At 38.6% G+C, this 17,360-nt stretch overlaps 1 protein-coding gene across 1 annotated transcript in view; it reads left to right on the top strand.

Moving 5' to 3' along the window:
• Positions 1 to 17,360, top strand: part of Zswim6 (zinc finger SWIM-type containing 6) — a 163,239-nt gene that overhangs the window by 116,006 nt on the left and 29,873 nt on the right. The window contains exon 4 of the mRNA XM_055601934.1: positions 2,698 to 2,848. Within this exon, the coding sequence (XP_055457909.1) occupies positions 2,698 to 2,848 (151 nt within the window). The remainder of the gene's footprint in view (positions 1 to 2,697; positions 2,849 to 17,360) is intronic.

The following is a 17,360-nucleotide window of genomic DNA, read 5'->3' as shown; positions in this document are numbered from 1 at the left end:
TTAACTTAACTTAACTTAACTTAACTTAACTTAACTTAACTTAACTTGTTGAAGTGAATTTCCGCAGCACAGGGGTCATTTTTTGCCTCTCATCCTTACTATAAAGTGATGATAATTTGTTACAGTTAAAAAAGAAAGAAAGAAAAACTTCTTTCTAGAGCAAAAACAAAGTAAGTGGTTTTGATGTTACGTGACATCCTTAAGTGTTTCTTTTTCTAGTTAGTTTTCCCCAGGGGAGCATAACTTTAAGCATAACATTTCTTTTACACATGAAGCTGAATAATTTCATTGATACTAAATGTTTAGTTTCAAAAGTGTGAATTAGTTTCATAGACTTCAAAGTTCTAAGTGTATGAAACAAAAACTTTAGAAAATTATTTTTCAGTTTTATCATCTATAAAATCGATAGTAACATATCTCTTCATTGTTTTGATAGTAGTATTAAAAAATGGTGTTGTGCTTATTTCAAATACTAAAAACCTATGGCCTGAAAAATACCTGTTATCTTTAACGCAAGCTCTCTGTGATCAGAAGCATTGCAGAGCATTTGGTACCATAAAATCATTTCTAAATACTGAATAAAATGCTTTTTAAAAGTAATACCGGGGCTATTGAGGTGGCTTGGTGAGTAATGTGCTTCGTGCACCAGCATGAGAACTCCAGAGAGTTTAGAATCCCAGAGCCCACATAAAAGCTCGGTGTGGTGGTATGCCTGTAATCTGAGCCTTAGGGAGTGCAGTCTAACCAGCCAGCCAATTGGTAAGCTGTAGGTTCAGTTACAGACTTTGCCTCAAAAATAAAAAATAAAGTGCAAAATGATAGAGGAGGGGCCCTACACCAGCCTCTGGCTTCTTCTCTGTGAGTGCACATGTGCTTGGCAACCTATACATAGACACATAGCTCCTGTCCCCCCCCAACACACACAACCCAGTGCTAAGCCACTGTATTCCCTTGAGAGTATAGTCATTATTGTAGATAATGTACTAAAATTATTTTTAAGGGAACAATTAACTTTATTAATTGATCTTTTTGTTAAACTAAGCTTCTAGTGTTCACAAAAATTCAAAGTTGTGGGTTTATGTTCTATGTTCATTTATTTTTAGTTCAGAAGGTTAAACATGAATTCTGTTCTTGAATATGGCCAGAAACTAGTCTGTTCTGGTAAAAGCTTTATCTAGAGGCTATATTATAGGCTATATGTAGATTGTAATCTTTACAAGAGTTTGTTTATAATGTAGTGCATTTAAATCTGTAGAGACTTTACACATGATTTAATTATTTCTTGGTGCACAGTTACTTCAAATGCATCATTCAGATATTTGAAAAAAATATGAACTGTATACAAAGATGTACTTTAGATGATTACTAATACAGTTTGGCTTTATGTGCTTAGTGCTTAACAGTTAGGCATAACTGTTGCCAAATACTTAGAAATGTGTCAGTCAAAGAAACAAATCAAATCCATTAGATTTTCAGACATAGAGGAAACATTTCACATGTTTCATGCCCAGAGAGCACCTGTGGCCCAGTGGAAACAATGTAACTATGTCTTTTAACCCAATCTGCAGTTGTTACTTTTGTTTCTATGTGTTGTGTATGTATTACATAGGCATGTGAAATAATAAAGCATCTAATTGTGAAAATGTATTCTATACTGTTTTTAGTCTTAATGCAAATATGGGCTCTTATTCCAGCTGTTGTTTTTGTTCATTGGACAGTTGCTTAATTTCTCTGAGTCTTGGTTTTAGAGATATGAGGGTTTTAATTCTGGAGTTTAAATTGATGACTTGTGTGATATATGATTTCTGTCTCAAGAAACTATTATACTGTCAGATCAATTTACAAGAGTCCTAAACCATTTCAGTGTAGTGCCTTAGGTTCCGCTACTCTGGTAGTAAGCATAGTCAATAGAGTCAGGAGTATGCCAAACTTTGTGCTCTTTGTGAAATTGTGTGTGTGTGTGTGTGTGTGTCTGTCTGTCTGTGTCTGTTTTTGCTGTATTTTGCTGTATTCCAGCAAAGATATGCCACCAAGACCCTATGAAGAAACGACAGTTTGCTAAAAACAGTTTTCATGAATTTGCCAGGTTCAGTTACCTTTCTGTGCACTTCTGTGTTCTGTTAAAGCATGAATTAACTAGTCATCTTTTTTGTTGATTATAGTCTGACTACAGACTGGATTTGGTTTAGATAACAAGCATGCACAGAGGGAAACCTTAAAAACTTATGCAAGGTGTGAGAGCACATGCTTGTAAATCTCAGCAGTCAAGAGGCTGGAGCAGGAGGATCATGAGTAAGATTGAGCTGCATATCAAGGCCCCTTATCATAAGACTAAACACACATACACACATATCCTGTGCATTTTTTACCCTACATGTGAAACATGGCATAATTGTTTATCTTAATCAAATGTTTAAAACTCACGAAAACATTTGAAATTGAAAAGTTCGGAAAACTTCATTATTGAATGTGGATTCTAAAGCATAGTTTGTAATGATGGGTGCTGCATTTTTTTTTTCATTACATTGCAGTTTAGGATGTAGAATGGTTTCTCACACTTTTGTATGCCAAAGAGGAGTTGTAAGCTTCTCTCATGCACACACACAAACACACACCCAAGAAATAAGAGGTTGTCTTGTGCTGTTGTTATTTATTGTTTATACATTCTAACAGGTTTTGTTTTCTTTCCCCCACTAGGTGCGGGAGATGTTAAAGATGAGAGACTCCAATGGGGCCCGTATGCTGACCTTGATCACAGAGCAGTTCATGGCTGACCCTCGCCTATCACTCTGGAGGCAGCAAGGCACTGCGATGACTGACAAATATAGGCAGCTCTGGGATGAGCTTGGTAAATGAGTTTCCTGTCAAACTACATTGAGCTGTGTATAGCTAAGACCACAGTTGGATATTTAAGACCACATAAGCCTGTGCCTGTGGGCTTTGGGTAGATGAGTAGGAAAAGCAGGGACTCAGACCAGTGTTGGAAGAAGGCAGCTGTGGTGGGGTTTGGGGAGTTGTCTGATCTTGAGTGAAGCCAGCACAGGAAGCTCCTTTTAAATACTTAGAAGATTCTATGTATTTAGAATACGTGGTTTCCATTGTAGGACTAGTTACTGGCTATGTCTTCTCAACTTTTGAGTCTGCCTTCCTTTCGGATACTTTATTTTCTGCTGACCCAGATCTAGGTCAACAATTATTCTTGAGAATGGAAAAGAAATGGCAAACTCTAAAATGGATTGTCTAAAATCTGTAGTGATTAACGATGTAATATAGCAGGTGGTTGAAAAACTGAGACTCTTTTGTTATGTGCTGCGGATGAGTGTCTTTACCGAATGCTCATTGCTGCAGAAATTTTAAAATATGTCCTATTAGTTTTATAAGAGGAAAATGCTTGCTGCATATGTGGTGCTGGTGAAACTCCTGTTGACTAGTGGTGACCCACTCCTTGCTGCTACTTGATCCCAGGTCTAGAGTAGCTCAAGAGGAGCAATTGTCTGGGATGGCCCTGCATGATCATAATGGAAGGCACTTTTAAAATGCTGTTTGAAGATGAGGAAACTGAACCTCAGGGAGAGTTCTGTAAGTTGGTGAAATAGAGTCATTAGGATTATACAACAAGCTACTGAAACAAAAACAAAAACAAAAAAACTGATGTCGGTGTTTCGTTCCTACTGTTTAGAAGGGTGTTTCTTGAGGAGCCTGGTTGCTGGTAGAAACTCTGGTTGGTTTATTTCTGTACAAGTACATCTGCTAATTTGCCAAATGTTAAAATGTATCTGTGGTTGGTTTTCTCTATTTTTTTTTTAAAGTGTATCGTATCTGATACTTCACTTGGTCCCCTGAAATATTGATAGTAGCTTTTCTGTTGGCCAAATTTAAATCAGTCTGTAAACACAGCAAATAGCTTCTGTGTGTTGCATTGAGGTCTGAGGGCACAGTGTAGTATTGAAGAACACAAGGGTAATGCATGGTTTCAGTAAACATTTTTACAGAAAAATGAATGAGTTAGATTTCTAAATAAAGCCTTTTAGCTTGTGGATCTATAGTACATGATGACTTCACTAGTTGGTTCATAAAGGTTAAAAGGGACTAGCATTAAAAACCAATAATGTAGGAGATAATGTAGGGAAAAATATTGGATCCATATTAAATTTATAAAATTTTAAGCTGTGTTGCTTAGAAATGTGAAAGTATAAATAGTGGCTAGGAACAAAACAAAACAAAACAGGTACCACTTAATATTTTGGTTACCAAAAAAGAAAAAATACAAATGATAATGTTGAATTAAGTTTACAGTGTTCACAATTGATCTGTAATCATATTTCACCTGTCCAAGTTGGTTTTGAAAAATGTGTGTCAAGACCTTCAGTAGAAATAGGATGTCTCACTGCGTTGAAACTCTTGCGAGCTGAATCTACTCATATTCTCTGACAGGGCTGCTTTATTAAGACCCAGGCTTAACTCAAGATGTTTGATTTCAGACAAGGATCAAGAACACTGCTACAGACATACATACATATATATATACACACTCACACATGCATACATCCACTAACACTCTCCCACCTCCTCCCACTGCCCCACTTTGAAGTCATTGCTAGACTAGTGAAATACGCCTGTGTACTCTGGTGCCAAGTAGAGGTCACTTGCCATTGTAATGGATCTAAGTTTTGTGAGGAATCCCCTACAGAGGTCATAGTAGCTATCACATCTTAATATCTGTTCACAAAAAACTAACTTGAAGTTCCTTCTAGACTACAAAGGAAAGGCTTTGCTTCTTAATAAAATGGGGGAATTTGACTTTGTGCCCCTACACAGGGCTCACGTTGCTTCAAGGCTCTGCTTTGGAATTAAATGCTGAGCACTGCCAGATGCCAGACATGGAGAAGAGGCTGAGTGTTGTCGGCAAATGGGATCTGCAAGTTAATTGGTGTTTTCTGCAGGCTTCTGGCTGTGAAATGAAATTGGAAGCCCTTTAGCCACATGGATAATACAGGACCTGAATACAAATGTCACATGTCACCATCAGGACCCACTGTGAGACAATAGTGTTCCCACTCCAACATTGCACCATTACAGATCATTTAAATATGGGGATTACATTTAAACTAAAAGCCCCATTTGCCTTTTACTGCAATTTAAATGTCCTCTTAGCAAAAGCTAAGTGACAAATTAAATGAAAAAAGTGCCCACATTTTTAAAGCTGTAATGCAAAACAACCTTTTATTGCTTCTCATGTGCCACGAATGAATCATTATACTTGTCAACCCTAAACCAAGCCATAATTGGAGCAGCTACTGTTATCAAAGTGGGGCAGCTCTGTGACAGCTTAATAAAGCCGAAACTGTTAAATTAAATCTCAGATGCTTAACTCCTTAGCACCATTGGATTCGATGGGCCCGTGTCTGGCAGTGGCCAGTACACCAGGAGAGAAAAAATATTCCTGGCATGAAAGCTTCCGTGGGATAAAAGTGTGCAAGTACTCTAGCCAAGTAACTCTGCTTCTTGGCAAAGGATTCAGAGCCATCAGGTTGTCAGCCAGAAGATGACAGAATCTTCTTCAGAAGACCAGATAGCCCTCTTCCCAAGATTTGTTACTTTCTGGTTATATGTGAGTTATGAAATTTCACACTGTTGATGCTTCAAAAATAGTTGAAAATACCACATTCATTTTTTTTTTTACTTTTCTTTTTTCTTTTTTTTGTATTAATTACAGCTTCTTCACTTTAAATCCTAGCTGTAGCCCCATCCCTCATTCCCTTCCAATCCCTCATCTCCTCTCATGCCCCTCTAAAAGTCTGATAGGGAAGGCCTTCCTCCCCTTCCGTCTCACCCTAGCTTATCAGGTCTCATAGAAATATGCAAAGTTGTTTTCCGTAGCCCATTTCTCCTGTTCTCTAGCTCACAAAGAGGCCACTTATTCCCAGGACTTCCTTTCTGACACAAGTGTCCGTTGATACTCACGTGGTTTGAGTTAACTTGTGAGTTACTCCATGATTTTCATGATGTGGATTGAAGTAGACACAGATGCATACCGTTAAGACCTTGCTTATTGCGCCTCATTTGCAGATGCATTTATCTTGTGCAGGGATCAGTTTTTCAAATAGTAATTTTTCTCCCTGTGTGAAATTCATTTTCCCAAAGACATGGCAGTGTTCTGAAGATGAGTAATTTTCTATTGTAAGCTACTAGGGAAGAAAGTCTGTGTTACAGTCTTAAGACAGAAAAGAAAGGCCCGTGGCAATGGTGGAGAGGTGGCACATTTGATCAAGGCCATGCATTTGGCAATCAGTCAGACACACAGACTTTATTAGTGACACACACATTTCCTGGAAAGCAAATCATAGAAATACTATGTGGATTAAAAGAGCAGCCCAGTGCTAACTTGTGGTACGCACACCTACTGTTAGCCACAAGAGCTGCCTGTTCACCGTGCTTAATTACCATGCAAGTCTTTAGGGATGGGGGGGGATAGTGTAACCTCTCATAGGCTTTAGTGGGTCTCTTTCTTTAAATGTTTTATAAGACTATAATTTTACTTTGCATTATAAAGCTATAGGTTGTGGCTGCCAGTCTATTAACACCTAATTAAAGTGGATGTCATTAGAAGAAACAGTTACATGCAGTTTAATTACAGTTTTGTCACAGGAAAAATTGTTAAAATTTTTCATTTTCAAGTGTGCAATACCTTTCCCCCACATTTGAAACACTTTTCACTTGGAGGAAAATCATAAGCTTTGCTGTCTAGTACGTGAACCCTTCTCATAGGAAGAAGATGAGCTACCAGGGTAGAACAAGCCCATACTGAGTTTGAGCTCGTGTATTTCATGAGAACAAGGTAGCTCTTGTCATCCTCTTCACATCTTATCTTCTGGGGACGCACTTCTTTGCGAGCACAAATAGTCAGAGTTAACTGTTTCTTTCTAATTCCCATTTGAAGAATAAGGCAACAAGTACCATGTTCCAGATTGAGGTGTGAGACTAAATGGTGGTATTATAGATCCAGGACACTTGGAGTCAGGGTAAATCTGTAATCCTCAGTAGAGAACTTAATCCACCAACTGGAGCCACATTTATGACCTGCTCCTTGGACGCAGGGTGTCTGCTCGTTCGTATCCCCATGCCACTGTTCTATACCTACCTTGTTATTCCTGAAGTCACACATTCAGAAATGTAGCCTCTTAATTTAGGATGCTCATTGTTCATAGCCAGAAATAAAAATCTAAACCCTCTGTTCTGGGGAGCGCCATCTTTCATCTCCGAACGCAGCAGCCTTCGTAGCTGCCACCCTCAGTTTCGGCATATATTGAAGCCAGTTATGGTTAAACACTGAGGAGTCCACCACTGCTTTGCCTCAAAAGCTTGAGAGCATTAGGCTGTGGAGCCGACAGCAGTCCCAGAACACCCTTGCAGACCAAGGATGTCAGCGCAGATTGGGAAACCTCCACACAGCTGTCAGGGCAGAACTCGAGTCTACTGAACTGCTCATCAGGGCTTACTTGTCATCCATCAGCCTGTCTTCCCCTGGGCACAGGAAGAACACAGTTTCACTACTGCTGCTGGCACCTCCTTCCCCCTCTTTCCAGAAGCTGTATTTCAGTTGCCAGAAAACATTATATCCAGAAGAGCAGAAGCACTGGGTCTAGATTTCAATGTTAGCAATGGTTCTGATAGTAAGCAGGGAGTCGAGACTTGCAGGCATTTGGAGATACATAAATTAAAAGTTGTAATGAGTCAGGAAGCCATTGTTGGTAGAGACTGACCTGAGTGTGGTTTAAGGTATCGATGGGAAAGATTTCCAGGAGAGAAGTAGTGCTAATTTTCCAGGAAGGAGAATCAGTATGGACCAAGACCAGGGGTAGGCTCCGTGGGAAAGGTAGTAGTCACTCTAAAAACTTATCTATAAGGTCTGCAGTCCAGCTTTGTTCACTGGTGCTTAGCCTAAGCGAGGAGGAGAGGGAGGGCATCGGCTTGTTTTTATTTTTTTCAATTTCTCATTTGGACCCAGCTACTACAGTCATCCACACTTAATTTTTAAGCACTAAACTAAAGTATTGTTAGATGTCAGACATTTACCAGGAATTTACACTTTGCAGACTTTGCGGCCATAAGTCTTTGAGAGCAGCAGTGGTGACTTACTAAGCTGATCACAGACGCAGATAGAACAACCTTACAGTTGAGGTCCAGTGACATTTTGATCATATTCTTCAGTCTCCTTTGGTAAACGGTTGCTGAAGACCTTTTGCTCAATATCTGTCCTATCCTATACCTGGCCCTCATGGGAGTCCTGGAGTTGGTGACCCTGCTTGATCTCATGCATTCTGTAGGTTCTGTGAGTTCTGCTCATGAACCATCCTGCCTGGGGCAGACTGTGCACCTATCTCGGCCTCCTTTTCTTCCTGTAGTATAATCCTGAGCTCTTTCTGGATGCTAGTCTCTGTGCACGTGTGGATCTAAAGGATGTGTCTCTCTACAGCACTGTTCTCAGAATGTCCGGTTGTTGCTTGCTCCTCCTACAGGGCCTGAGTAGTCATGTGACTCTGTTCTCTGGCCCCAGGCCTATTGAATTCTCTTGCTGCAGGATTCAGAGGAGGGGGATTTTCTCTGTTTCACAGAGTAATTTGTAGTTTAAATCAAAAGTTGGAAAGGAAAGAATATATTCTTTTTAGTGAGCAAACCTATGGTAAATATTTCCCATGTAATTTTTAAACTGTCTTTCTTTTGACTGTCGTTTCTAAGGTTTAATTATCCATTTAATACCCCATGTAGGAAAGAGAAAAACTGTAAATATGTATTAATAGGAAGTAATAGGCTCTCAGGATTAAATGAGGTCATTAAAGGTCAGTTGGTTTCATTACAGAACACATTGCAGATACATAAAAGTACTGTAGTCTAAGTTATGTACATGTGCAATTAAATCACTTATAGCAAATTGAGATAGTTTAAAATAATTTCACTTTTGTGCATTTATAAGCCCTTTTCTAAGTATAGATTGTGGCAATCTGGCCAGAAGTTAAGATAATGGTTTGCTGAAGTGAAACGAGGTATGCATTCTGTATAACATTATTTATACCAAGAATGGACTCTTTACTTTGTGTAATGCTGTTGATCGGTAGCAGTTCATTTATAATATACATTCTTCCTACGTTACTGCCTTATAGGAATCTCAGAGTTGGTATTCGATATCCTCCTTTTCCCTTTAAAGCAACTTCTAGGAAAGTTCTATCCTCACTTTCTTCTTCTTCATAAGAGTTATTACTATTCTTTTCCCCAAGAAACAGCCACTGAGGGGAAATACAGTCAAGATGCCTCTGCTGGGCTGTGGACTAGGCAGTATTGTCACAGTGTAGGATATAGAGTCGGTGGTTCTCAACCCTCTGCTGGGCTGTGGACTAGGCAGTATTGTCATGGTGTAGGATATAGAGTCGGTGGTTCTCAAATCTCTGCTGGCAGTACTATCATGGTGTAGGATATAGAGCAGTGATTCTCAGCGTTCCTAACGCTGAGACCCTTCAATACAGTTCCTCATGTTGTGACTCCAAACCATAAAATTGATTCTATTGCCACTTCATAATTGTAATTTTACTACTGTTATGAATCATAACATAAATATTTTTGGACATAGAGGTCTAATAACAAGTTGAGAACCACTGATAACAGAGGAATGGTGAGTGTAAAGAAAGAAAGACTGTGGAACATTTCTTTTCTTGATGTAGCAGCACACAGAGATAATTAAGGCCCAAGAAGCCCCATCTTAAGCTAGTTGGGATTTGCAAGGCCTTTGCAGAGAAACAGGCATGCCAGGAGCTTAAAAAAAGCAGGAGCATCAGAAGGCAGGCCAAAAGCAGCTACCAGGGTGAGTCTCGGTGTGTGTGCTGGCACAGGACAAGGCACATCAAGATGCCATTGTTGCACTAAGTGGTAGGTCTACAAGGATGGGGAGACCGAGGGTATGGACTATGCTTGCCTTCCTTGGGAGGTTTCAGCCACTGTCCAGCAAAGCCCTAGGGGTAGAAGTGGGAGAGGAAGAATTTAAGGTAGGAGGCAGGTCCCACCTAGGTACAGCACTGTGACTTGCCTTGTTAGATGCCACGCTTTTAGGAGCAGTTCTGTGCAATAAAGAGTTCTAAGATTATAGATTTATATTTGATAATCACTGTCTTCAATGGTGATTTCTTAAAATAGCCACTCTTCTTGGGATATAGCAAAGAATAACTTTAATTTACACAGGTAACTTTCTCATATAATTTGGTGGCAGAAAGAATGCTAAATAATTTACAGCAAGTGAATTTTTTTTTTTTTTTTTTGTGAGGCTACTACAGGCTTGTCTGATAATTTTGTAACATTTTAATGACTTTCTTTAGAATTCCAGAATTAAAATTTAAAAAGTGCCACCTGAGTAAGTGACTGCTGCTTTTCTCGTGAGTTGATAGCCCCACTGGGGGCTGTGTCTTTTCCTTTGACCTAGTGATAAAGCAACCAGGGAGGGAGGGAGGGTCTGAAATGTGAGTATGTCACTGGGCTTTCTCTTGCAGAGGTAACCTTTGAAGGATAAAGGCAAATCTGGTTTTGATCCATGACACTTACCATTGGTAAATTTCAAAATTTTTATCAGCACACCTGGAGAAGAATGTACAAAGCATTCATAGAATAGGACTCAGAACAGATACCTTGAAATGGCTTAGAATGGGAACACACCTTGGATAAGCAAGACAGGTCCCAGTTGAAACTGGGAGAAAAATCATGCTAGGAGAAATGCTTTGACTTTGCTGCTAAGAGAACAGAAATCTCTCACATGTCACCAGCATGCTTAGCATATATAGCCCTGCTGGTGAGCAGGTCGATCACACACACACAACATGATGTTTCATGGTTGTATAAACCAAATCATATAAAAGGTATTTTTAAAAGTATTAAACTTCTTAATATATTTAATATTATAGTCTTCTTGTCATTGCTGTCTTTATTAAGATCTGAAACTAACTTCCTGGCCATCTTTTTTTAATCCCTATTGTTTTTAATTATATCATCTTTTCCCTTTCTGTTCATGTAACTAGAACATTGAAAGTAATACATGTTGTTAGCTCTTCTTCCTGTAAAAACGAAAACATATCTGGTATATAGTTGATGCTCAAGAAACATGTGAAGATAAAAGTGAATGAATAATTGATGCATAATGCCGTCTACATTTTTGGAGGCCTTAAGGAGCACATTTTATTTTTTAATAGTAAATGCTTGGGAAACATTAATGTTCACTGTGTCATCAATTCTCTGCTCTCCCACATTTTGTTTTATCTAGCCTTCTCTGCCCAGGATAGTCATGGGTGCTCACGTGTGCATGCACACACATGCACATCCTGAAGTGCAAACAGTTTAGAGTACAGAAGGGCACTGATTCCCCCTTGCCATCCATGCTGCAGGTAATCTATTGCATTAATCACGCAGCCTGTGGGAAATGCTTGGGGAGTGATTATACTATCATATACAATACAATCAGCATGAAGCACTTGTCAAGACCAATACATCAAAGTTTAATTCAGTAATAGAATGAATTAGAGCAAAATGAAACGTTCTGCTCTCTAGGAGCCCATCACCCACCATAAGTTCTTTTTGCACTACACAGAAAAGTCAGTGCATTCTGAAATTGTTTATGATCAAATTGACTTTCCAGTGAGACAAGTGCAAGAACCTTCTTTCTTTGGTATCGCACACAAGTGTACTACTAAAGTGTTTACTTGACCATCCATACTCTAGAATGATCACCCCTGGCAAGTTTGCTCACGTTTTAGTACAGCTTTTGATGGATCTCTATCCCAATTGGTCCTCCATACCCAGTAAAAGTAAGATGATTTTTACCAGTGGTTCAGAGGTACGTACACTTCACCATAAATCTGGGTAACTGCTTTGCCAGAGGAAGAGCAGACAGATTAACAGGAACCTACTTTTGTGTCCTGTAGGTACTGTGTACTATAGTTGTGTCTATGTACTGCAGTTGGGGAGCTCCCACCCCTTACAGGTCACTGAATAGATAAATGAGAAATAAAAGGCGCCTACGACAACTGTAGAAGCATTATGTCATATGAAGTGTGCTGCAGGAACAATCTGAGGATTGATCTCATCCATTTCATACATTAAAATGAATTAAGTCTCTATTATAAGAAGTTGCTTGCCAACCGAGTCTTTTCAGAAATAGGTTTATATGCAGTTGGATTCGTGACCGTTGAATGAACCATGGAACTGTTTATGAAGATGGCTCAGTCATATAGCCAGTGCAGGACACATGAAAACGTTTTTGCAGGTTCCTGAGTTCACATTCCTTTACCTCACCTATTGACTGGGTATCCTATCTCAGAGTAAGAAACCATCTGCCTGCCACTGTGCCTTTCTCTCTCCTTTTCTCTGATTTCTTTCTGTCTTCCTTTTCTTTACTTCCTCCCTTGAAAAGGAGGAGAGGAGGGTGTTGAGGGTGTGGGAGAGCTGCTGCTGTGAATCTCCTAGAGTGAGGCTCCTAATGAGGGCAAGCCCAAAGCACTGACAGATCAGATGCAGTGGGAAAGCTTGTTTATTAGATAATGAGCATGATCCAGGATGTCAGTTAACTCCTTTTAACTATTTTCCTTCTTGACAATAAAAAAGAAACATTAAGTTGTGCCCCCCTACCCCGGGAACCTGGTTATGTGATAACTAAGCACATGCCATTTAACAGGAATTTGGCCACATGTAACCCGGGCAGTCTTAAAACTTGTTTCACTATATCCCTCAGGTCTGATCTTGAAATTTTTCCAGAAATGTTTTAATAAATTAAAAGCTAGCATATCAAATTTAAAGAAGAATGTTTTGCCAGTTAAACTTACTTTTCAAACATGGAGTGACTGATATATTAAAACTTCATTATGTTGATAATAACACTGTCATAATTAGGGTCACGGTTTTCATGTGGTCTGACCCAAGAAGTTTTGTGGCTATAGTTTTGATAGGACAACTAATTATGCCAGTGATCTCCTATTTGTGACTGCAATTAGGTATTTCATTGCCTCTAAATAAATATGATTAGATAATTTGATGATGCATGAAATTTATACTATTATAATAGCTTCTGAGAACAAAAATAAATATTGTGAATTATTTCATAATCATTGAACCCTTGGAAATACTAGAAGTGATTGTTCTACTTTGCCCACTACTACTTGGAAAGGCTTTACATGGTACTGTTATGTAGACATTGAACTGTACATCTAATAGCACTCATTTTTATGAGTGTAGAACAAGGGAAATGAACCTTAGATTTTCACTGTCTCTGTTAGAGACTGTAATGTTTGTCTTACTCCTCTGCCCTGCACTTATTTGGCCCTTTTCCCTGTTGTCATGCACACTATTAGCTTCCTGGAGATTAGGGAGAAGAGCAGCATTTATAAATGATTCCAAAGATATTCATTCAGAAGATGAATAGCTTTACTTTAATTAATCTATCTCCTCCCCCCCCCCAAAGCAACACCCCACAGAAATCTGTGGCTTTTAATCACTGAATTTATTTGATATTAACAGCAACAACAAAATACAAGGAAAAGGAACTGTGTGTGGACTTAGGAAAAGCAAGAATCTGCAGCTCGTTTCTTTGCTCACAATTCATAATGCCATATCCAGCAATACACTCCACCAGGTAGAAAGAGTACCCAGTCATATGCATTACCCCAGAAATGCTGATGTAGATTTAACTCTAACAGAGCTGACCATAGTGTTTCCAGACAAAACAGAATTCATCTGACTTGAATAATGAGTCTTAGAGTCCTATGTTTAGCTTTTGTTTGCCTATCTACTATTTTAATTAACACTGAAATTACTTGTTTCTGTGCCTGTCAGTTCTGAAAAAATGCAGTTCTGTGTTGTTTAATTGGGCTTTATTTAGATGGACCTGGTACTTGTTGGTTGTTCTCTCCTCTATATTATCTGAGTATATAAGAACACAGTTAAAGGGAGAGGGATAGAGATAGGACTAGAGACATGGCTTATCAGTTTAGAGCACTAGCTGCTCTTGCCAAGGACCCAGGCTTGATTGCTAGCACCCACACAAAAGTCCACAGCCACCTATAATGCCTAAAGAAACTGATACCCTCTTATCTCCACAGGGACCAGTCATACACGCACACACACACACACACCCCACAAACAAACAAACATGCAGGCAAAACAACATCGATACAATAAAAATAAATAAACATAAATTTTTTAAAAAAAGAACAGTTAAATAAAGTTTAGGGTTGTTAGCTGTAAGGATTTCAGGATATTCGTAATTTTAGTTAATAAAATATTTATACTTCTAAAATACAAAGGATGAAATGATTCTGTCAGAAGACTAAAATCATTAGCCTTAGAATTTGCATAAATCCAAACTTAAAAAAAAGAACCTTTTAGGTGCATAGCTGAATTAAGGTTAAATTACTATCGTATTTAACGTTTGGGGGGAACATGAACCTTGGACAAGATTCTTATTCTTCCCTTTAGTAGGATCATCTCTTCAAACTTTAGTTTCTTTGTCTACAAGTAGTGCTTTTTGTTTGTTGTAAGGTAATGCGATAATTGTATAAATATTTAAAACAGGGTTAATGTGTTATTTAAAGCAGGGTTAATGTGAGGTAAAGATTCAGCAAAATGACAGCAATTATTGTCAGGTAAGCAAGTATAGATGCCATTCAATCTTAGAAATGTTAGTTGAATTAGATGCAACAATCTTTGTACCCTGAAGATACACATTTAAAAATGTTAAATGTAGGATCTAATTAGAAACCCAACATGTGTAGCTTGATATTGTTAGGATTTTCCTTGAAGGGATAAAAATTTGCATACAAAGCAGCATGTAATGATAATCCAGTATGTTTGGATACCTTCTATGTTGTTAAGTTTATATAATGACTTCTTGTTGTTTGGCTTACAGCCCTTTCATCTGTTGAATGATTTATTTGAATTTGATTATTTGAGCTAATAGTACTCACATGTGCAAGAATTTTTCTTGGTTGTTCTTTCATTCATCCTATGCTTTGTAGGGTGTTTAAGTAGTGTCTCTGGGCCTTATTTTATACGATGAAAATAATACCTCATATGGCCAGATACCTCCTAGAAGAACATAGTCTCATCCCTGGTTGAGAGCCACTGTTCTGAATGTTGGGTCACATTTTAGAAAGTGACAAAAGTAGGGGTAAGAAAGGCTAATTAATGTCTCTGACAGATAGATTCAGGAATAGGTATTTGTTATCCTTAAAATTCTACTATAATATACTATTAAACCTTTTCATAAATATATTTGTTAAATTTAAAATTATTTATAAATGTTATCAGTAGGGTAAATAGTAATGAGTGCAATGGATCAGAAGCAGACAAGTTTGTCTTTCCACAGTGACTGCTGTTTTAGATTCTGGCGGCAGGACAGTTGAGCTGTGAGAGGGAGGTGAGGCTAAGGGTCTGGAGGATCCCAACTAACATATGGGTGAACAGAATTCATGGGTGGTAGCTCCAACAGCAGTTCAAGTCGGCTAAATGCATAGTCAGGAGTTCTCTACCTCACTGTACCTTGAGGCTCACACCAAGTTATCACATGATAGACTGCACATCTGTATTGACTACTTCCTTATAGGGTCCAAGTGAGGTTACACCCTTTCCTTAGTGATGTATATTTGATGAGTTCCTGGTCCTAGTTTTCTTAATAGGATTTCAACACACCTTTATACACCTATAGTACCAATTCACCCTCATGTATAGGGCAGGTACCCTTTATACTCCTAGGAATTCATTGATCAGTCTTTGCCAGTGGGTGATACCAGACAAATGGGGGCCATTCGTTGTCTATCCAAATGAAGAGGTTTTTTTCTGTCTTCAAAATGGAGCCAAAGCTGCATGTAAAACGGAATTTCTCAATTTGAGGCACAGACTGAAAAAAAAAACAAACAGGTTTCCCACAATTTGGGGAGACTTAGAGCAGGGAACAGCCTGATCTCAGCAATAATAAAAAAGAAAGTCTTATAAGTTTATTTTAATAGTTGGAGCTGACTAGTGGATTTTGTATTTCAGGCAAAATTATACCTAGGGTTTACAAGAAATAAAAGCACTAAAATTACCATATTTAAAAACAGATGCTCATCTATGGCAAATAAATGGCCAATAACTTACTTTTCCATTTTATAATCCAGCAAGTTTTTAAGTACTTGGCAATTGTGATGAACTAAAATTGGCCACAGGCATCAGTATTTCCTCTCTTGAGTCTGGGCAAATTTTATCAGTTGTGGCAGGTGGTGGGTCAAGACCTTAATAAGAGTGGCAGTGTCCGCTTCTGTGTCTTGGAAGAATGTTCGTGGAGCTCTGTGTGAAGTGTGGCTGTCTGACACCATGTGAAGTCTACAGTTGGCGGAAACGTAAGTGTAAAACAGCCCCTCTGAATCAGATAGAAATTAGTGTCCCTATTTTCTCAGTTAGGAAAATGGTACCACAGACGCTCAGGGGACTCGATCAGTGTCAGATGGCTACTTATCCCTTTGAGACAAGAGCTTTTTGATGAAAAATTATTTGTTGTTCACAATGTAAACAATGAAGGTATTGATAATGGGGTATTGATAATCCACATGTCTGAATGTTTTATAGAAAGAGCTGCTAGGTACACCTAATTCTTGTCACCCAATTTAGTGAAGGTAGATCCTTCTTCACTAGTATTCTGTTGTTGGCAGAATACAGAAGAAATCAAAAAGACTTTCAGGGTAACTTATGTTGTGTTCTGCATGCTTCTCCAACTGGTTGTAGTGAGATACGGAATTTGAGTGGGATTAAGTCCAGTAAGTAGGCAGAACTATTTCCCTCAGGTGGAAAGTATTTGTACTTTTCCTTGTGAAGAAATTTGCCTCCCTAGTCTTGGGTTATTTTCCTTGATGTTTTTCAGCTAGATCACTGGGTGAAGCAGCAAATGCAAACTACAAGTAAGGTGAGGCTATCTGATCTCAAAACCTGTCCTTCATGATGCACTTCCTGAGTGGCACCGCCTGCCACCATGCCTGCCTCTTACTACTCTGAAACTGTATGAAAGCCAAAATAAACTCTTTCTTCTTCAAGTTACTGTGGTCATGGTGTTTTATCCTAGCTCCAGAAAAGCAACCAAAACAACCACCTAGCATACTTTCACTCTTCCCTTCTGCCCTGTCTAATCTTCACAGTCTCAACACAGTCTAAACGTCCAAAGTCTCTTCTGAGACTCAAGGTAAACTATAACCCTCTAAATTTTTTAAGAAAACAAAGTCCATACTTCCAACATAAATAATAGCACAGAAAATTCATTAACATTCCAAAATGGGGGAGTTGGGAGGATACTTAGGAAATACTGA

Source organism: Psammomys obesus, unplaced genomic scaffold (assembly GCF_907164565.1).
Source record: "Psammomys obesus unplaced genomic scaffold, mPsaObe1.curated_primary_1811, whole genome shotgun sequence".
In the NCBI taxonomy this organism is placed as follows: Eukaryota; Metazoa; Chordata; class Mammalia; order Rodentia; family Muridae; genus Psammomys; species Psammomys obesus.
The sequence above is the reverse complement of the archived record's forward strand: the minus strand, read 5'-3'. Positions and strand labels throughout refer to the sequence as shown.